The following is an 18884-nucleotide window of genomic DNA, read 5'->3' on the forward strand; positions in this document are numbered from 1 at the left end:
CGGATCCATGCCCTGGTTGATTTCGTCCACGCAACGGAACGGAACGTGCGTGATGTGCTGCAGCGACAGGGTGTAGATGGCGATGGCCACGGCTCGTTCGCCGCCCGATTGCACTTGCCGGTCCAGGGCCTGCAGCTTCTCGATGTTCCGATACTTGACACGAATCTGGATACCGTACTCGTCGTAGTCACGCTGGAAAGCAGAAGACCAGAAACAAACAAAAAAAGGCACACGTTGAGAGGTCGAAAGATTCCAGATAGTGGGAGTACGTTAAGGTTGCATTATGAGTTTTTGTCGGTTTCTATTTTTCTTAGCTTGAAGCTTAGAAAAAGGGATAGAAAATTCACATTTTTAAAAGGGTTTCTTCATATGAGTTTTCTTCAATTTTCTATTTAAGAATCTCTAAATTTTCAATCTTCTCTGTCTAAAAAAATCTAGTTTATTAACAATTGCACGAAACTTAGGAAAATTAATATGAAAAAAGTTCTCAAGGGCCTGTGTAGGAGGGAGATCTTCCTGGCTTCAAACGAAATGGAAAAAAATCGGGTAGGTTTGTTAGCATTTTCCATGTAAAGGCAAATCAATTAGATCAACAGGCGCCTAATATTGTACACGTTAGGGATCTGATTTCCGAACCAGTATTGCCACGCGTTTAATACATTTAGGTAACAAGACCTGTTCCAATTGAGTTAAGGAAGAAAGATTCCCTGTTGATCATTTACCGAGACGGGGACAACTGATGTTAAAAAAGGAAATCTCAGATTACCATTATTTGAAGAAAATTTAAAGTGCAATATTAGCAATAACAACATCTTTGCTCTCGTATTGAAATGTTTTTATCACAACTAAATAAAGAAAAAGTAATTCAACAAAATCATCAATTCAAGCGTTATTATTCTTGAAGTTAATGATTTCCTCTTTGATACCAAACTGAATGTCTGTTTTTTGAACGGTGTTACACTGTTCCATCAACTTTTGTTAAATCTAAAGTCTGTTTCACATAGAATCTGGTCGCACCTTTTCATTTACTGCAGCGCCCCTAGTTGTCACATTGCGAATCTACTAACAGTGTTTTGATCCGGATGGTTTGTTTACTTAGTGGTGAAAAAACGTCGGTTTCACACTCACGTAGAGAAACCGACGTGGTCAGGGGTAAAGATCGCGAAATTCCTGAAAAATCCAAAATGGACTGTAAATTCGGTGCTGCAACGTTACCGGGAGACCCTAACGATGGATCGAGCAAAACAAACCAGGCGTAATAGTGGAAAATATGACCGGAAGCTGCGAGCAAAGGTAATTCGATCAGTTCACAATAATCCTGGAATCTCCTTGCGTGATTCGGCGAAAAAGTTCAAGACGAACCACAGTACAGCTCGACGAATTTGTTTGCGAGAAGGCTTGCGGTCGTATCATGCAAGCAAACACCCCAACATGACGCTGAAAAAAAAACCTGGTTGCCAAAACCAGGGCAAGAAAGTTGTACGAGAAAGTGTTGACCAAGTACAACGGATGCATTTTGATGGACGACGTAACTTACGTCAAAATGGATTTTGGACCAATACCCGGTAGCAAATTTTACGTTGCGAAGCGTAAAGGGAATGTTGCGGGTAGATTCAAAGTTGTTTTCGCAGATAAATTTGCTCGTAAGTTGATGATTTAACAAAGGATCTGTAGTTGTGGGAAGAAGACTAAGATTTTCATCACTGGGGACACAATGAATGGAAATGTTTACAAAGAAGAATGTCTCCAGAAGAGGGGTTTGGCCATTCATTCGGTCCCACAAAGGTCCGGTGAAGTTCTGGCCGGACCTGGCAAGCTGCCACTACAGCCGAGATGTCGTTAAGTGGTATAAGGAGAACAAGATCGATTTTGTTGAAAAAAGTATCAATCCACCAAACTGTCCGGATTTTCGTCCCATCGAGAAATATTGGGCAATAGTTAAGGGCAAACTGAAGAAATGTGGCAGAACCATGAAAAAACCCGCTCAAATGGAAAAGTGGTGGAGCAAGATGGCGAATGAGGTTACCAGCAGTACTGAGCAGAAAATGATGGGTGGTATCACAAAAAAAGTTCGAAAATTCATCCGAAAAGCTGACGAATGATTTTTATGTATTTTTTTTCCTTGCAATAAAAACCCTACAAAATGACATTTTTACTTTTGTTGTACGTTATTTTTTTGTGGAAAAATGATCTATTTTTTCCGTGTGTGTGAAACAGACTTTATATTAGGTCGGAACAAATATAAAATTCTCCTTTTGCCACCTTCACTCCCCACCTTCAATTTTTCCGAAAATCCGAAAAAAAAGTTCAAGGTATTTTATTGAAAAAAAAAAAAAGATAAATTCTTGAATACAAATATATTGCATGCAAGCTTTTGTTCATCTTGTTCCAATTTATTGAAAATTTGGATTTTTTCTTAAATATTGCAGGTTCGCAATACCGACGGTGATGGTAAAATTAGCCAGAAAATGACATGATTTGTCATGTCAGTGTGATCATTGCTGGAACTGTAGCTTATGCCTCAGCAATCCAGCTATGCATTTTTAAAGTTAATATTAGAGTAGGGTTACCATACGTACTCTTTTAAGAGTACATGTACTCTTTTTCGGTCGAGAAATGGGCGTACTCTTCTTTCTGTGAAATTTTACCGAATGAACTCTTTTTTTTGTGAAAGACATTTGATTTGAAAAACCTACGCATTTTATGAGGTTGTTTCACATCTTATGCTAAAACTACGAATGGAATACGACTTCCAACAAATTATTTTATTACTGATTTTTACTTATGATTTTTGCCAAACAATGCACCAATAACAAAATTAAAACAAATTAAGTTTGTAACTATATGATTTTTTTTTTTTGCGGCAGCTTGTGAGAAATCACAGAGTCCTTTTGAGGCTAAAACTTCTCATCGCGGGGGAATTATGTTTGTAACTATATGATTATTCATTTTTAAGTGCTCAGTAATAGTTTTCCTATTAAACCGTAACTTGAGAAAAGTGGTCCTTTGCCTAAAGGGTGCCCTTAATTTTTATAATGAAACCTTAAGAAACATAATATGTAATTTGCTTTAATCGATGGTTAAAATCTTCGAATTTGTTGAACAGTCTGGTAGATTAAACTTATTTGATTCTAACTTCAATTTAAAAAAAAAACTTATTTTATACCTGTATCAAACAAGCCAAATCTTCCAAACTCTTTTGCAAATTCCGAGATTCTAACCTTTAAATCAAATTTTCAAAAAAAAACATCGATAAAAAATTTTTGGATTAAATTTGCTTGGTGCAAACATGAACCAAATTTATGATTTTGGTTTGAAATTTGGCTTTTAAAAAATCAGCAATATTAATAATGTTAAACAATACACCGAGAAAATATAAAATTTTGTGCAGATTTTTCAGGTGAAAATCAGGTAAGGTACACCGGGGTAAGTGGGGACGGTTTTTCGTATAGTTCAACTTTAAAAAATCATTAAAAAATCAGTAGTGGGTCAATTTTGATAAAATCGCGTTCAATGTGATGCAGAACATGTTGTTCACAAATGCTGAAGAGATGAGCTTAATAGACGCAAAGCGAAAAAAGTTATCACGTAAATTGTTATGGACTGCTGGTGTCTTCACTTACCCCGCTTTATGGGGTAAGTGGGGACGGCAGATTTTCCCTGTGATTTCTCAGGACATTTTCAACAAATTTGTGTTTTTTTGGTTGAATACGTTACTTTATTGCTCGAACCGTCCGAAATTTTGAAAGATGTTCATGGTACTATTAATAAGGCATCTTTCAATTATTATTGTGTGTAATCCGATATTTTCGAAAATATATGCTTATTTTAGAAAAAACAAGTACTTTTCCCAACTTTTCATGATCTGAATGATAAATAAAGCTAAATTGTATTGAATGAAGGTGTTGCCGCCGAAAAAATCAACACCACCGTTCCGTTAGCGATAATGTTTTTATTATGCTTTAAAGCTAGAAATATGGTTTTCTATTAGGATACAATTTCAAAAGGGAAGCAATTATTACTTACAATATCAGTGGCGACTCGTATACTCGGCGCACAACAATCTAATTTTAGATATCAACGTGGTTGTTACTCTGGTAGAGCAAATGATTTGTCTTGCGACTACAATATTGGCAAATAAAGCAAGTGAACGAGGTGATATTGCCAACGTAACCTAACCTATAGAATTAGACAAGATTTTAGGCAAAGTTCACAAATTAGCTGGTTTTTTCCACTTACGATGGTTTTCGATATCTTTGACTTCTCAAGTCCAATCGTTACCACAGGCAATTCACGAGTTTCAAAAAAACTAAACTATAATTGTAGCGAGTAATCACTCCGGCTAATACCACGTTGATTATAATAAAGCGATTTCGATCTCCACCAATCTGACAAACTACTTTTTCGCTTCTCTTCCTATCTTCTACTTCCGCTATTTATTCTTCTCTCTTTTTACCTCCTACACGCTTAGCTTCTAACACTTTATCGATGATTAAATCCGTGGCAACATCCTCCGCCCCGTAAAGATGCTCCGGATCAGCAGCTTTACCCGATTCTCTCACGTCCACGATTGCCAGCTTCGCCACCGGTCTTTTCATGATTCCCATGTTTCCAGTTTGAACATAGGCCTGACGCGTTCTTCCATCTTTCCCTGGAACTGTACGTACAACCTTGCCACGGATCCAACGGTTACGAATACCATCATCAGCTATGAATACCAGGTCACCGATTACTATAGGCTTCACGTCATCGTACCATTTCGTCCTTCGATTGAGTGTTGGGAGATATTCTTTCACCCATCTTTGCCAGAACGTATCTAGCAGCTTCTGACACTGATTCCACCCGCTGGTCAATGCTTCTCGTTCGCTGGTTGGACGCTTTTCTGGTTGTTTAGCACCATGGGAATTAAGCAGCAAAAAATGGTTGGGTGTCAAAGATTCCTGGTCAGCTGTTTCCAAGGGGAGGTGTGTCAACGGCCTGGAGTTGACGATGGATTCCGCTTCACAAAGAACAGTGACAAAGACTTCGTCTGTCGGAGAACGAGATTCATGTAAAGCATTCATTGCCACCTTCACCGTGCGCACCATCCTCTCCCACGCACCGCCCATGTGCGGAGAGGAAGGGGGATTGAAGAGCCATTCGGTTTCCGCGTTCGTGAACGTCGAAGCTAACCCTTCATTCAGCATCTTTATTTCGTTCCGGAGCTCGCGACTCGCGCCGACAAAGTTCGTGCCATTGTCACTGAACACCTTCAGTGGGGGTCCACGGCGTGCGATGAATCGGCGTATAGCAAGCTTACAGGCTTCAGTTGACAATGACGTGACCGCTTCCAGGTGCACCGCTCTCACCACCAGGCAGGTGAATAAGGCCACCCACCTCTTGACGTTGGATCGCCCAATCTTGATCGAATATGGACCGAAGTAATCGATGCCTACTACGGAAAACGGCCTTCCTCCCGGTGTCACTCGTTCTTCCGGAAGAGGCGCCATTCGTGGCGCCTCCGGTTTCGCCTTGTACACCTTACACCAACAGCATCCTTTCGCCACCCGACGTACAACGGCTCTGAGTTCGGAAATGTAGAACTTTTGCCGCAACTCGTTCACAACGGTCTCACCGTAACTATGCGCATATTTTCTGTGATACCAATCTACTAGCAACTCCGTCACACGATGACCTTTGGGCAAAATGATAGGGTACTTGGCATCATACGCAGCAAACGGCGAATACTCGGTTCTGCTCTGCATTCTTATAATTCCCGTTTCGTCTACAAACGGCGACAGCTTACGAAGAGGACTGGTTTTCTCCAGTTTGCAGCTTAAGTTTTTGGGATCCGACTTGAGTTTTTCCAATATGATGATTTCATCCGGGTACGCCTCACTTTGAGCAAGACGCCATAGAGCTCTTTCAGCGTACTCGAAGTCAATCTGTCTCAGTTCGCCTACCGTAGTTGCTTTTTTCACCTGGCCAGTTTTTCTAACGTGATTCCTCCAACTGAACATGAACGACACGGTTCGCAAAAGACGTTCCCACTTGGAAAACTTTCCTAAATCGTACAGCTGGTCCTTCACTTCTCGATGCACATGTATCGGTCGCAGTTCCTCGACGATCTCAACTGGCTTAACCACCTTCTGTGGCCATTCCGCTTCAGCAAGGTACAGGAACTCTGGCCCGATGAACCATCTGCTATCCGATTTCAAACAGGGACCTTTTCCCCATTTTGTCGCCTCGTCCGCTACGTTTTCTTTGGTAGGGACCCAGCGCCACTCATCAACGTTGGTCAGTTCTTGGATTTCACCCACTCGAAACGCCACGTACGGCCGGTACTTCATGGCATCCGACTTGATCCATGACAATACCGTGCTGGAATCGCTCCAGAAGAACTTTTTCTTGATTGGAATAGAGTGTCCTTGGGCAATTGATTTTGACATTCGGCTACCGATTACTGCTGCTTCTAGCTCTAAGCGGGGCATTGATAACGGCTTCAATGGAGCCACTCTGGCTTTGGAAGACACTAAAATACATCGAGGCTGTCCACAGTCAACTATCCGGAAGTATGCCACAGCTGAATATGCGTTCTCTCCTGCATCAACAAATACGTGCATTTGCAACGTTTGATAACTATCTTTCGCATAATGGGGAAAGTAGCAACGTGGGATTCTCACTACATCCATCTCTCGGAACACATCTAACCATCTCGTCCATAGTGATTCGATCTCCGGTGGAACTGGATCATCCCAGCCCACAGAGTTTCTCCACAACGTTTGGATCAACACCTTGGCCTGTATCAACAAATGCGCAAGTAAGCCTAAAGGGTCAAACAGACTCATGACGAATTTCAATATCATTCTTTTCGAAAGAATTAATTTTCCGGCAATCAATTGTTGCAAATCATCCCGTAGCAGAACTCTGTAGCCGAACTGATCGCTGTCTGGGTACCAAGTCATACCAAGTACGCGTTCGCTTTGGTACACTGTATTGTCGCTAAATTGCTTCGGTTCCGTAACACATTCTTGTCCGAGTTGAGAGAGAACTTGACTCGAATTCGATAGAAAATTCCTTAACTCCATACCTGCTGACGAGTGTATCATACGAACCGTTTGGGTAAGTTCAACGACTTCTTCCAGGGTGTCCCTGCTATCCGCATAGTCGTCCACATAGTGGCCCTCGATTATGGCCTCGACTGCTTCTGGATACTGCTCCTCCCATCGTTTAGCGTTCCAATTCTTTATGTGCTGTGCCGAGCAGGGTGAGCACGTAGCACCGAACGTGGCCACGTCCATCACGTACACTTCCGGTTGCGAATTCGGATCCTCGGACCACAAAAATCTCTGCGCTTGCTGATCTTCCCGTCGAATTTTCACCTGGTGGTACATTTCTCGAATGTCCCCAGTAACGCACACTTGTCTTTGCCGGAAACGGTACAAAACAGTCGGCAACGCAGTTAACATGTCCGGACCTTTCAGGAGCATATCATTCAGACAAACGTTTCCGGATTTCGCTGCCGCATCCCAGACGATGCGTAGTTTCCCAGGCTTCTTTGGGTTGGTGACCACGCTAATCGGAAGATACCATGTTCTGTAGGGGTCTGACTCATTTAACTCCTGTTCGCTAGCTTTATGAGCGTACCCTTTGGCCAGGTAGTCTTGTATCTGCTTATTCACCTTCACACGTAACTCGGGATCCTTACCCAATTTTCGCTGTAGGCATTGATTCCGCCTTTCTGCCATACTACGGCTCGGGGGAAAGCTAAACTTATCGTAGCGCCAGAGTAGGCCCGTTTCGTAATGCCCGTCTTCACGAAAACGAGTGGTTCTGTTCAAAATATCCACCGCCCGTCGATCGTTTCCTGATTGCGCGACTGGGGTCGCCGAGATGCCCAGGCGTTCAACAGCGAGAAATCCTTTCACGAGATCGTGCAAATTGGGCTGATTTTTATCCTCTGGACACTCAGAGATGTGCAAAGACGGAGAAACCTTCAGTACTTGTGAACACTTGCTGGAACCACTAACGTTGCCACAAATCGTCCATCCTATTCTGGATTTCAACGCCACCGGCTCGTGTGCTTGACCTTCACGTCTGTTTACTGGAACTGCAGCCTTGAAATTGTCCAGTCCAATCAATATTTTCGGGATTGCGTCCTGGTAACTGTCCACTGGCAGTTTTCCCAAATAGGGATATCGTCGAGCCAAATAATCATAGCAAAGCGATTGCACCGGAAGGTCGAGTTTTTCAACCGTGCGTACGCCTTGAAGTGGTACACGCTTTTCACTGCGCAATCCAGAAATCTCGAGATTCACCTTTTTTGAGCTGTTTTCACGTCGAGTCACGTTCGCTGTCCAGATCATACAGAGCGGAAGGTGAACACCATTAACACCCAGCTGATCCGCCACGGATTGTTCCAAAAGCGTTGTCGACGAACCATCGTCGAGGAAGGCGAATGTATGCAGTTTGGCTGTTCCGTTGTACAAAATAACCGGCACAATTCGAAATAATGTAGCCGATTTCATCTGCTGATGAAATGCAATCGTCGCTGAAGAGCTCTCCTTCGGTTGACCTGGGTGTAGTAGGGTATGGTGTTCCTGATCGCAACCAGCGATCTCACACCTGCGCTTCGATTTGCAAATCCACTTCCCATGTGGAATCAGGCACTTGTGGCACAACTTGTGCTCAGACACTAGCTTCCAACGATCGGGGACTGTTAACGATTTATAGTCCAGGCAGTCTCGAATTCGATGCGTAGTACTACGGCAGACAAAACACGGTTTTGATTCGTTCTGCAGCCGAGGTTGTTCCTTTTTGGTGAAACGATCACTACGTGCCTCCTGTGGTTGAACATGAGTGTGAATGAAGGCCGTGTCTCGATCTTTCTTTTCCGGTTTCGTTGATCTATTCGATGGAGCTTCATACGTGAACGTAACATCGTTGGCAGCTGAGACAAGAACCGAAATGTAGTCGCAAAAAACTTCCAAGTCCACTTTGTCCATTCTTCTCATGTGCAAAGACCAGTCAAGACGATAATTTGCTGGAAGTTTTTGCACAAGCTCGTGCATCAGGCTGGGGTTGGTCAGATGTGACCGTAGATTCGCAGACCTCATATGGCCCACCAGGTTCTGAACCGCAACACCAAAATTGATGAGTGTCTCAAGCCGGTCGGGTTTAGGTGCGGGCGTGCTTCTGACTTTCTGCAGCAAAGCTTGTACTAGTCGTTCCGGGTTTCCAAATAAATTCTCCAACATTGACATCACCAGTGGAACCGACGCAGGTTCGTATAAATTACTCCGAACCGCGTCGAGTGCGCTTCCCTTGAGCGACTTCTGCAATCGCAGCAGATTCTCCGAATCCGAAAAGCCACAAACACTGGTTGAGTTCCGATAGCTGGAAATAAACTGTGACCAATCCTCGGGATTGCCATTGAAAACTGGTAACTCCTTATAGCCCACTTGCCTGGCCGCTAGCTGACGTTGGAATCGATTCCAGTTCCCGTCGTGTTCTCTTGCTCCTTGGTCGTAATTCGTCGGATGCTGATATCTCGGTTGATATTCCATCGGTTGATTGTGAGCCATCGACGTAATCGGATGGGCAACAGGGAATGGCACGGCATTCACTGGCGGGGGCACTGGTTCCCATTGTTGATTGTAGCCGGCGGGAATGTTCGGTTGTTTGACTTTGGTCCCAATGGTTGGCAAACTCGAAACTATCGGAGCTCCCGTACAATATGACACCATGGGAAAAGCCGGGTAATTGTTTCCCGTTACAATTGGTTGGTGGAGTGTGGATGTCATTTGTGGGACAAAAGAATTTGGTGGCAAAAACTGTAAATATGCAGGGAACTGCAAAGCTTCGGCACTACCGGGGTTCACTTGCGTCGTCGGCAACATACCTGGCCTATTCTTCTTCATTGCTCCAGTGTAGACGGCGTTGTTCGTTGAAGTGACTGCTGGCAGCTGGGTCCCAGCTTGTTTACCAATACCTGCATTGATGCCAGATGGTGCTTGGGTTGTTTCTGCCACTGCCGTACCCATCTGCAGAACCGGATTTTGGTATAACCACTGCTGTACCTTACTGTCGGTGCTTTTCAAACTTCTCCTACTCCGAACACTCACATCGCCGTCTTCAGCTAAAGCTTCTTGTGCCAGCAAAGCGTATTTTTTGGCGACGTTATTTAGCTGCACTTTTTCCTTTTCGTCCAGAATTTGCATTTGCACGTCCTTTTCCTCGTCCAACTTTCTCATCCGAAGAGTGAGTCGTGAAGCTGATGACATCCCGGACTTGCTTGAACGAGATGACGTTCCTTTTTTAGCTGCAGCGCTACAATCCGCGCATGTCCATGGATGATCTTTGATTGACGAATCCACTCCGACACACGAAAAATGTCCCCACCTGGAACACACATCACAGGCCACCATGGTCTGCTCTTCGTCAGGTTTCGAGCACATCATGCAGTTATGATGCGTCTCATCATTTCCATCAACGTTTGCGATTCGGTTGCAGGACATTTTGCTCCTCCCGAATCCGGATGTTGATATTCTTTAAAGTTTGTTGCCGCCGAAAAAATCAACACCACCGTTCCGTTAGCGATAATGTTTTTATTATGCTTTAAAGCTAGAAATATGGTTTTCTATTAGGATACAATTTCAAAAGGGAAGCAATTATTACTTACAATATCAGTGGCGACTCGTATACTCGGCGCACAACAATCTAATTTTAGATATCAACGTGGTTGTTACTCTGGTAGAGCAAATGATTCGTCTTGCGACTACAATATTGGCAAATAAAGCAAGTGAACGAGGTGATATTGCCAACGTAACCTAACCTATAGAATTAGACAAGATTTTAGGCAAAGTTCACAAATTAGCTGGTTTTTTCCACTTACGATGGTTTTCGATATCTTTGACTTCTCAAGTCCAATCGTTACCACAGGCAATTCACGAGTTTCAAAAAAACTAAACTATAATTGTAGCGAGTAATCACTCCGGCTAATACCACGTTGATTATAATAAAGCGATTTCGATCTCCACCAATCTGACAAACTACTTTTTCGCTTCTCTTCCTATCTTCTACTTCCGCTATTTATTCTTCTCTCTTTTTACCTCCTACACGCTTAGCTTCTAACACTTTATCGATGATTAAATCCGTGGCAACAGAAGGAGAGAAAATTGAAAAAATGTGTTAACATCAAGCATGTATTAAGCCGTCCCCACTTACCCCAGGTAGGGTTTGGAGACAAAATTTTAGATTTTTGCAAATAAACCCTTTTTTCTCAATTTTTAACCGTCGTTTCTTTTCCTAACTGGTTGTTTCGAATGTAAGGATTATTTCAATGTAGAGTTTTTCGCCAAGAGCCAGCTAGTTTACGAGAAATTTGCGATTGAAAAAGATGCACATCACCTCGACATCGTAGTTAAAAATATAAAATTTATAAAAAGTCACCGTTAACATCCGCAATTGTCAGAACCGTATCTCTTTTACAGTTATTGGATAGATTACAAGTTAATTTAACATTCTGCATTAAAAGTTTGAAAAAATAGTTTACTGTATTGTTTTAACAGCCACTGTCCCCACTTACCCCGGTGTACCTTACATGTTTCTTTAACAGCAAATATTGTTCACAAAGAATCAATTTCATGTTTTTTTTTTCAAATAATATTTGGGATTTTTATCATAAAACAAAACTTAAAAAATTAACTCAAACTCTACTTTATATTTGTGATTTTCAATTAAATCGTGTGTACAACCTTATTTTAATTAAAAAAATTGGTATCTGGAAATTCAATTGACAAGCAAATTTTTAGGTTCATGTTCTCTTGAATTCCTCAACAATTTTATGTTAATTGAAAAACTCATTTACAAGCTACCGTGAAGGACCCAATGGCCGCGCATTTAAGCTATGATGAATGTTCTCTGTGCCGTACAAAATCGTTTTTTATGCGATTGCGAAAAAAAAAGCACTGACACTTAATCAAATTTACGTTCTTTAAGGGAAAAATTTAAAAGTGAGAGATTTTTCATTCTAACGTCACAAAAAACGCGAATTTGTAAAAAGTGCTGGTGTACCAATGACCGCGCACGCTTATGATGCTTGTTCCAATCGCCGCTCACAAGTGTACCAATGGCCGCGCACTTCTTAATGTGGTTTAAACAGTGAATAAGGTATCCAAACAGTTTAAAATGCTGTTTACATAGCTCTCAGGCTCATTGCGATTATTCTCAGGTAAGGATTTTCAAGATTCACTCAACAAATACCGATTTGTCGTCATTGTTTTGTGAAACTATAGACAGTGCAAAATTAGTATGAGGCGCCATTTTTACAAAGCATTATTTTGTCGGAAGATGGAACAATGTTTTCGGTCCCGATTTCGATAAATCATCACAAATTCGACGAGCTGTCTGAAAATCCACGAGGAAACTGACCACCTAAAACTAAACAGATCCGGACTGCTATCTAACCTCAAATTTCCAACACTTTGTAGCAATTTTTATTAGATAACCGTTTCTTCTGACACTGTTTCAAAAAATTGTTCTTTTTCAGCCGGAATGTGAAGGAAAACATTGATTGGAATACTTGCCTGTGAATCTTATGTAACCTTTGTGAAATTCCGAAGAAGTTCTCTAAGTTTAACTGCTGATAAATACTAGAATACTATCCGTGCGCGGCAATAGAAACATTCGAAAATCAAGTGTACCAATGGCCGTGCACAACAAAATTGTCATTTTTTCCGCAACAGAACCTTCAAACTGTTCACTTTTTTTCACATTTGATTCATTATACAGCAACAAATACCTTACGTTCGAAAATTTTTGCCAAGGTGCTCGAATTAAACACAAAAAACTGAATTACAAAAAGGGACCCGTTTAGCTCACTTGCTAAGGACAACAGAAAAAATGGCTTCCGACAAAAACGATGTTTGTTTTTATTTTTTCCTGGCCTCAAAAAGCAGAATAAATTTATTTCTAGTATGGCAAGTGAAAGATACGTAGTGGAGGTATCCGAAAATGCGAAACATAGAAATTTTCTTTGTTGAATTTAGGGGAAAATAAAGATTAAAGTTGAAAATGCGCGGCCATTGGTACTGCGCGGCCATTGGTGCTTTCACGGTAAATCTTATTCTGAATTTTGAATCTGCATTCTGAATCTGAATTCTCAGCCTGTATTTAAAAATTGAATTTTAATCAGTTTCGGAATTTTAATACGATTTCTGAAATGTACAAAAACACGATTTTCGAATTTTAACTCCATATCAGAATTTTTTGAGACAAATTTTAAAGCCTTCATTCCGATCTGTCACGTGTCCCGTAGCCTTACTCATGCCGATAGAAACTACTGTCAGTTGAGAAGGAGGGCTTGGCGCTGGTGTTTGGTGTTACGCGGTTTCATAGGATGCTGTTCGGTCGTTATTCATTCTCGAGAACGACCACAAGCCGCTCCTGCAAATATTCGGCTCGAAAAAGGGTTTCCCCATCCCATCTACACTGCTAACTGGCTTCAGCGTTGAGCCCTTACTCTTCTTCTTTACGACTTCGAGATTCGCTACATCTCCACCGACAGCTTTGGACACGCGTACGTTCTCTCCGGGCTCATCAATAGTCACGTGCAACCAGAGGAAGAGCACGTAATCGTCAGTCTCGAGCTGAAAAAAAGGGTTCACACCGTAGTCGATGAGTCACTTCAAGCTTTCCCGCGCTTCTTCAAGGCAGTTCAGGGCGAAACCAAAAGCGAAACCAGTTTGCAGCAAGTGATTCGCTTCGCAACGAAGGCTGACCGACCAAGAAAACCAGTATCACCGATCCCGGATTTAGCTATTTATCCAATGCCGAGAGTCTCTCCGTTGTCGCCGGTTGCCTTCTTTATGGCGAAAGTTTGGTCATCCCGCCAAGGTTCCGGGAGTGAGTGCGTTCTCTAACAACTCCACAAAGGGCATCCCGGAGTTGGACGAATGCGCTCTTTGACTCGTTAGTATGTATTGTGTTTATACTAGCCCAATCTCGACGACAAAGTAGCAAACCTTGTCCGTTCATGCAACGAATGTGCAACCGTAGCCAAGACCGACCGGATCCGCTGGATCGAAGCTACTTCCTCATGTTGGTGGATTCGTACACAAAATGGCCGGAAATAGTACGAACCAAAGACATCACTACCGTAGACACCTTGCGAATCCTCTGTGGAATCTTCGCGAAATACGGTCAACTGGAAACGGTCGTTACGGACAACGGGATGCAGGTCACCAGCGACCAGTTCGAATCGTACTGTGACAAACACCGTATCGTTCACCTCAAGACTGCACCATTCCACCTGCACCTGCAATCCAATGGATTAGCAGAGCGGTTTGTCGACACTTTTAAAATTCAAACCATTAGTCATTTCTCTTCAAAATAAATTTCAATATCATCTATGAGTAGTAAATTTACAAACTAAGTATTTGGGTACAAAATTTTCACCTAAATGTTTGATAACGGCCCGTAGACGTTTTTTGGAGTTTGCAATCCTCACGCATGGCATTTGGCATTAGTTCGGCATTTCTTCCCAAATCTTCATTAAACGTTTTTGTGCACAAGTGCACAAGTCTTGGCCAAAAAAGTCTTTGGACAAAAATATAAGATAAATCATCATTGCGGATGAAAATCTCGATAAAAAGGGCATAGCGAATGAGGATTGAAGCTGCGCGGCCCATGACATGACTCAAAACACCCTCTCCACCTGAAATTGATTCGCGAAGCTCATATGACAAAACGTTTATTGTTCAGAGCACCTGCTGGAGTAAGACGTACAAAGTGTTCTGAATTACCGCGAGCCCTGTGATTATTATTCTTGGGATCATTTCATACTAATCTGTCGAAATTATCTCGATATCAGATTGTTTGAATCAACATCATAAGTCTTGACTTACCTCATTATTCCTGGTGATCTCCACCTCCCCGGCAAATCCCATGGTGCTCATGAACCGGGAAAAATTTCCATTTATAACCTGGACTACCCGATTGATCTCCGGATACCATTCGTCGTGCAACCGTTGCAGTTCCGCCTCCAAGGCCTCGGTACTGGTCCGGATATCGGTGGCCGCCTTACGTAGCTCCTCTATCTGCCTCTGGCGCGCTTCGTACTCCTGTTCGATGTTCCCGTTGTTCTGGGACATACAGTCGATTCGAGCCTGGATTTCGTCCATATGGTTGTTCAGGTCCTCGATTGTGCTTGGAAGTTTTTCGAACTCGCTTTTGTATGGGAAATTGTCATTTGAGGGTGTTGTATTAGCAGTTAGCTTTTTAGCTTGGGTTTGTTTCTGTTTGAGACGATCTTTTATTTCCTCAAATTTTCTGTTTACGGATTCGAAACTACGTTTGGCAGAATCTACGGCATCTTGCGCCGAACGGATGTCACTCTCGAGGTCTGCGTTTTGGGTCAGGAAAATGTTTAGTTCTTCTTTTATTTTCTCCATTTTGATTGTAGCGGCTAGATAGTCATCGAGAACCGTTACTTTTTGAGTGTGAACCCGCATCAAATCGTCTATAATCTTTTTACAGGCGTCTTTGAACTTTATTTTCTCGGAGCTAACATCCACGAGGCGGGTTTCTAGTTCGGTGCACTTTTTCTCCAGTCGTTTGAGTTTGAGCTTGCATTGCTCGTAGCGGTTAAACTTTTCGTCGATTTGTTTCTTCTGGGTGGTCAGTTCGGTGCATTGGTCCTGAACCGATTTAATTTGATCTTCGATCTGATTCCGGTGGTTACGAAGTTTGTCACATTCCTTGACCAATCGTTGCAGGGCTCCTTTGCGCTCTTCCAGAATTTCCGGGTCAACGTTTTTGTTCAGTAGATTTAGGGCGTGCAATTCATCGCACCGTGAGCTTTTCTCACCGGTATATTTCGATTTGCTCATGAAAAAGCGATTGGTGGGTGTGAAGAACAATCGGATTTCATCTGGCACTTGGGAGGCATATTTTGAGGTTTCATTAACACCAACAGGAACGTTGTGCAAGTTGTAGAGTTTGCATAGGAAGTTGAGCACCGGGTAGGGTCCTTCGACCATGTCGATCAAGTAGGAACGGAACCCGTAGCGCCTGTGGGGAAAAAGGTGTTTGAGATAATGAATCTGCGAGTTTTTGTTTACTTAACTAAATCAAGTAATACTCACTCTAAACTTTGAATGGGAATTTTCGGTTGGTAGTGAAGATCATCGGCGGCTTCCGAGAAAACCACATTGACGCCTTCCAGTTGCATCTCCTGCCGTACTTTTCGCAAGAACAGTGCCATATCTTCCTTGTCTTCACAGGTGAAGGCTATCATGTCACGTTTGTTAATTGTATTTTCCAAATACTTGGCATTCTCGCTGTTAGGGACGTTCAGCTCCAGAATCATCGGTTCGTAGATGCGAGCTCGGAACAGATGCTGGTTGTCTCGCAACCAAAGCGTTGCCCGATAGGTGCTCTCGAACTGAGACTGTAGCAGCTTCAACTTGACCGTTGCCACATTTTCGAGTGCATCGATCCGACGCTGGATGCTGACCATTTCCGGTTTCAGCTCCGATTCCAGCTTCTGATTCAAATCGTTTCGGCGACCCATCAGAAGGTCGCACTCCTGTCGATGCTTGTTTATTTTGACCGTCAGCTCCGCTTTTCGGCGTGTCTGTTCTGCCTCTGGACCCAGCTCCTGGTAGGCATGTTTACAATCCTGAACGGCAAGCGCCAGACTTTGCCGAGCCTGGTCTAGCTCCGATTGTCTCCCGGCGGCATGCGAAATCGCATCCTGGAGGTCCCGTTTCTGTTTGGCAATGGAATCTTCCAGGGATTCGGTCCGGGTTTCCAGTTGCCGCAGTTTACTCGAATGAGCAGATACGGAGGCTTGTTCGGTTTTGATGTTTTCGTTCATGTCAGCCTTGGTTTTATTGAGCTTGACAGCCTTGGATTTTAGCGGATTCAAACGTTTCTCTTTTTCGTCCAGATTCCTGAAAGTGGACAGAGGATTAGAATTATGCTAAGACAAAAAATGCTACTCATTCAAAATTCATCAAAATCTTACTTTTTACCGAGTTGCAAATCTTCCTTGGTAGAATTGTACTCCAGATAGATATTCTCGTACTCCAGCCAAGCTTTTCGCGCATTACAAACTTCCAGATCTTTGACGAAGTTTTTTCGAACGCGCATATTTTCGATCTGAGCACGTAGCTCCTCGTTTTTGGCTTCCGCCTCCTTCAGCCGGGTCAAATTGTCCACGTTCGATTTGAACACGTTTTTCTGCTCTTTCCGCTTTTCGAGCAGCTGTTCCCACAGCTGGTACATTTCCGGCCGGCAGACGGAAGCCTGAGTATTGAGCAACAGCTCCCTGGGATTCATTTTGGTGAAGTCTTGCACCCGATCCTGGGGCAGAAATTGGCACAGATTATCGATCTGAATGTTCAGTTGGCGGATGCGGTTCAGAAATTCCTTGTGAGACACCTTGGTCCCGTCGATTTCGAACCGATCTGACCCATTCCGGTCGAACACCCGGTTGAAAATGATAACTCCCCGTTTGGCATTCTTGAAGATGGCTATCTCGATTTGGGCAACTTCCTTCCCGTTTTTGACGTAATCTTCCAGCTATAATAAAAACAAATTTTATCAGATGCCTTTTTAAGACTATTATACGGAATCGAACTTACACTTCCGGACCGGGACAACAGCTTACAGTGTCCTCCCATGCCGAGAACGACGGCGGCAACAATCGTCGATTTTCCAGTGCCATTGGGACCGATGATTATGTTTAGGTGCTCATCCGGATAGAAAACGGCTACATCGTAGGTACTGGAATTCAAATTTCAACAGTAAAAATTGGAACCTGAAATTTTGCGGCTTGACTTGAAAAATTACTCACACAAAATCCTTTACGGCAACCGATTTGATTTTTCCGATAACAGAATTGGCCATTTGAATAACGAACGGTTAAACAACATTAAACTACTCCAACGAAAGTGAACAAACAAGATTTAACAGAAAATTGGGAGGAATTTTACTGGAAGAACAAACGACACGACCAAATTCGCGCTTTTAACCGGCTCAAATTTGTATCGTTTGTTTACAGGAAGATTCGTGATTCGTGCAACAAAGAAACGAGAAAAATACTTCCATAGACCCGAACCCAATCGATAAGCTAAATTCCCGTTCCGGTATCGCTACAATTCCAAAGGTGGCAGCACATTGCTACTAGCGCCACCTAGGAAGTAATCGAGTAAACATGAAAACAGTAGAGGTCTTTGGCGACATAAGAAGTACACTCTAAATAAAAATTTGGAAAGATTTTGAAATTTTTTTATAAAAAAAAAATTCAACATAGATACACATTTACTTTTAAAATAACGAAACAAATTTCAACTATTTGTATAAAAAAACTGATTTTTGAAAAGGCATTTTTAAGATAATTCTTAAAGAGAAAAAACATTTTCCAACAACACCAAAAGTGATGCGATATGAATTATATGAATTGTGTGGGTTTTGTTTTGATAAAAGAGAGTTTTTTTTTAATTTTTGAGGTTAAAAAAAAATAACATTTCAGAGTAAAGATTCAGATTTCAGATTCTGAATTCAGATTCTGAATTCAGATTCTGAATTCAGATTTAGAATACAGATGTAGAACTCAGATTCAGAATTCAGATTTGGAATTCAGATTCAAAATGCAGATTTAGAATTCAGATTCAGAATTCAGATTCAGAATTCTGATTCAGAATTCAGATTCAGAATTCAGATTCAGAATTCAGATTCAGAATTCAGATTCAGAATTCAGATTCAGAATTCAGATTCAGAATTCAGATTCAGAATTCAGATTCAGAATTCAGATTCAGAATTCAGATTCAGAATTCAGATTCAGAATTCAGATTCAGAATTCAGATTCAGAATTCAGATTCAGAATTCAGATTCAGAAT

At 42.3% G+C, this 18884-nt stretch overlaps 1 protein-coding gene across 1 annotated transcript; it reads right to left on the minus strand.

Moving 5' to 3' along the window:
- On the minus strand, positions 1-18019 carry LOC129743321 (structural maintenance of chromosomes protein 5; the record flags this gene model as incomplete). Its single annotated transcript, XM_055735305.1, has 6 exons — positions 17840-18019; positions 17628-17769; positions 17009-17565; positions 16125-16934; positions 14886-16050; positions 1-192 (listed from the first exon to the last, which is right to left on the minus strand). Coding segments are annotated over exons 1-6 (2919 nt in total), but the record flags the coding sequence as incomplete, so codon positions are not given.
- Positions 18020-18884: the final 865 nt, after the last annotated feature.

This window comes from Uranotaenia lowii, chromosome 2 (assembly GCF_029784155.1).
Source record: "Uranotaenia lowii strain MFRU-FL chromosome 2, ASM2978415v1, whole genome shotgun sequence".
Taxonomy (NCBI): Eukaryota; Metazoa; Arthropoda; class Insecta; order Diptera; family Culicidae; genus Uranotaenia; species Uranotaenia lowii.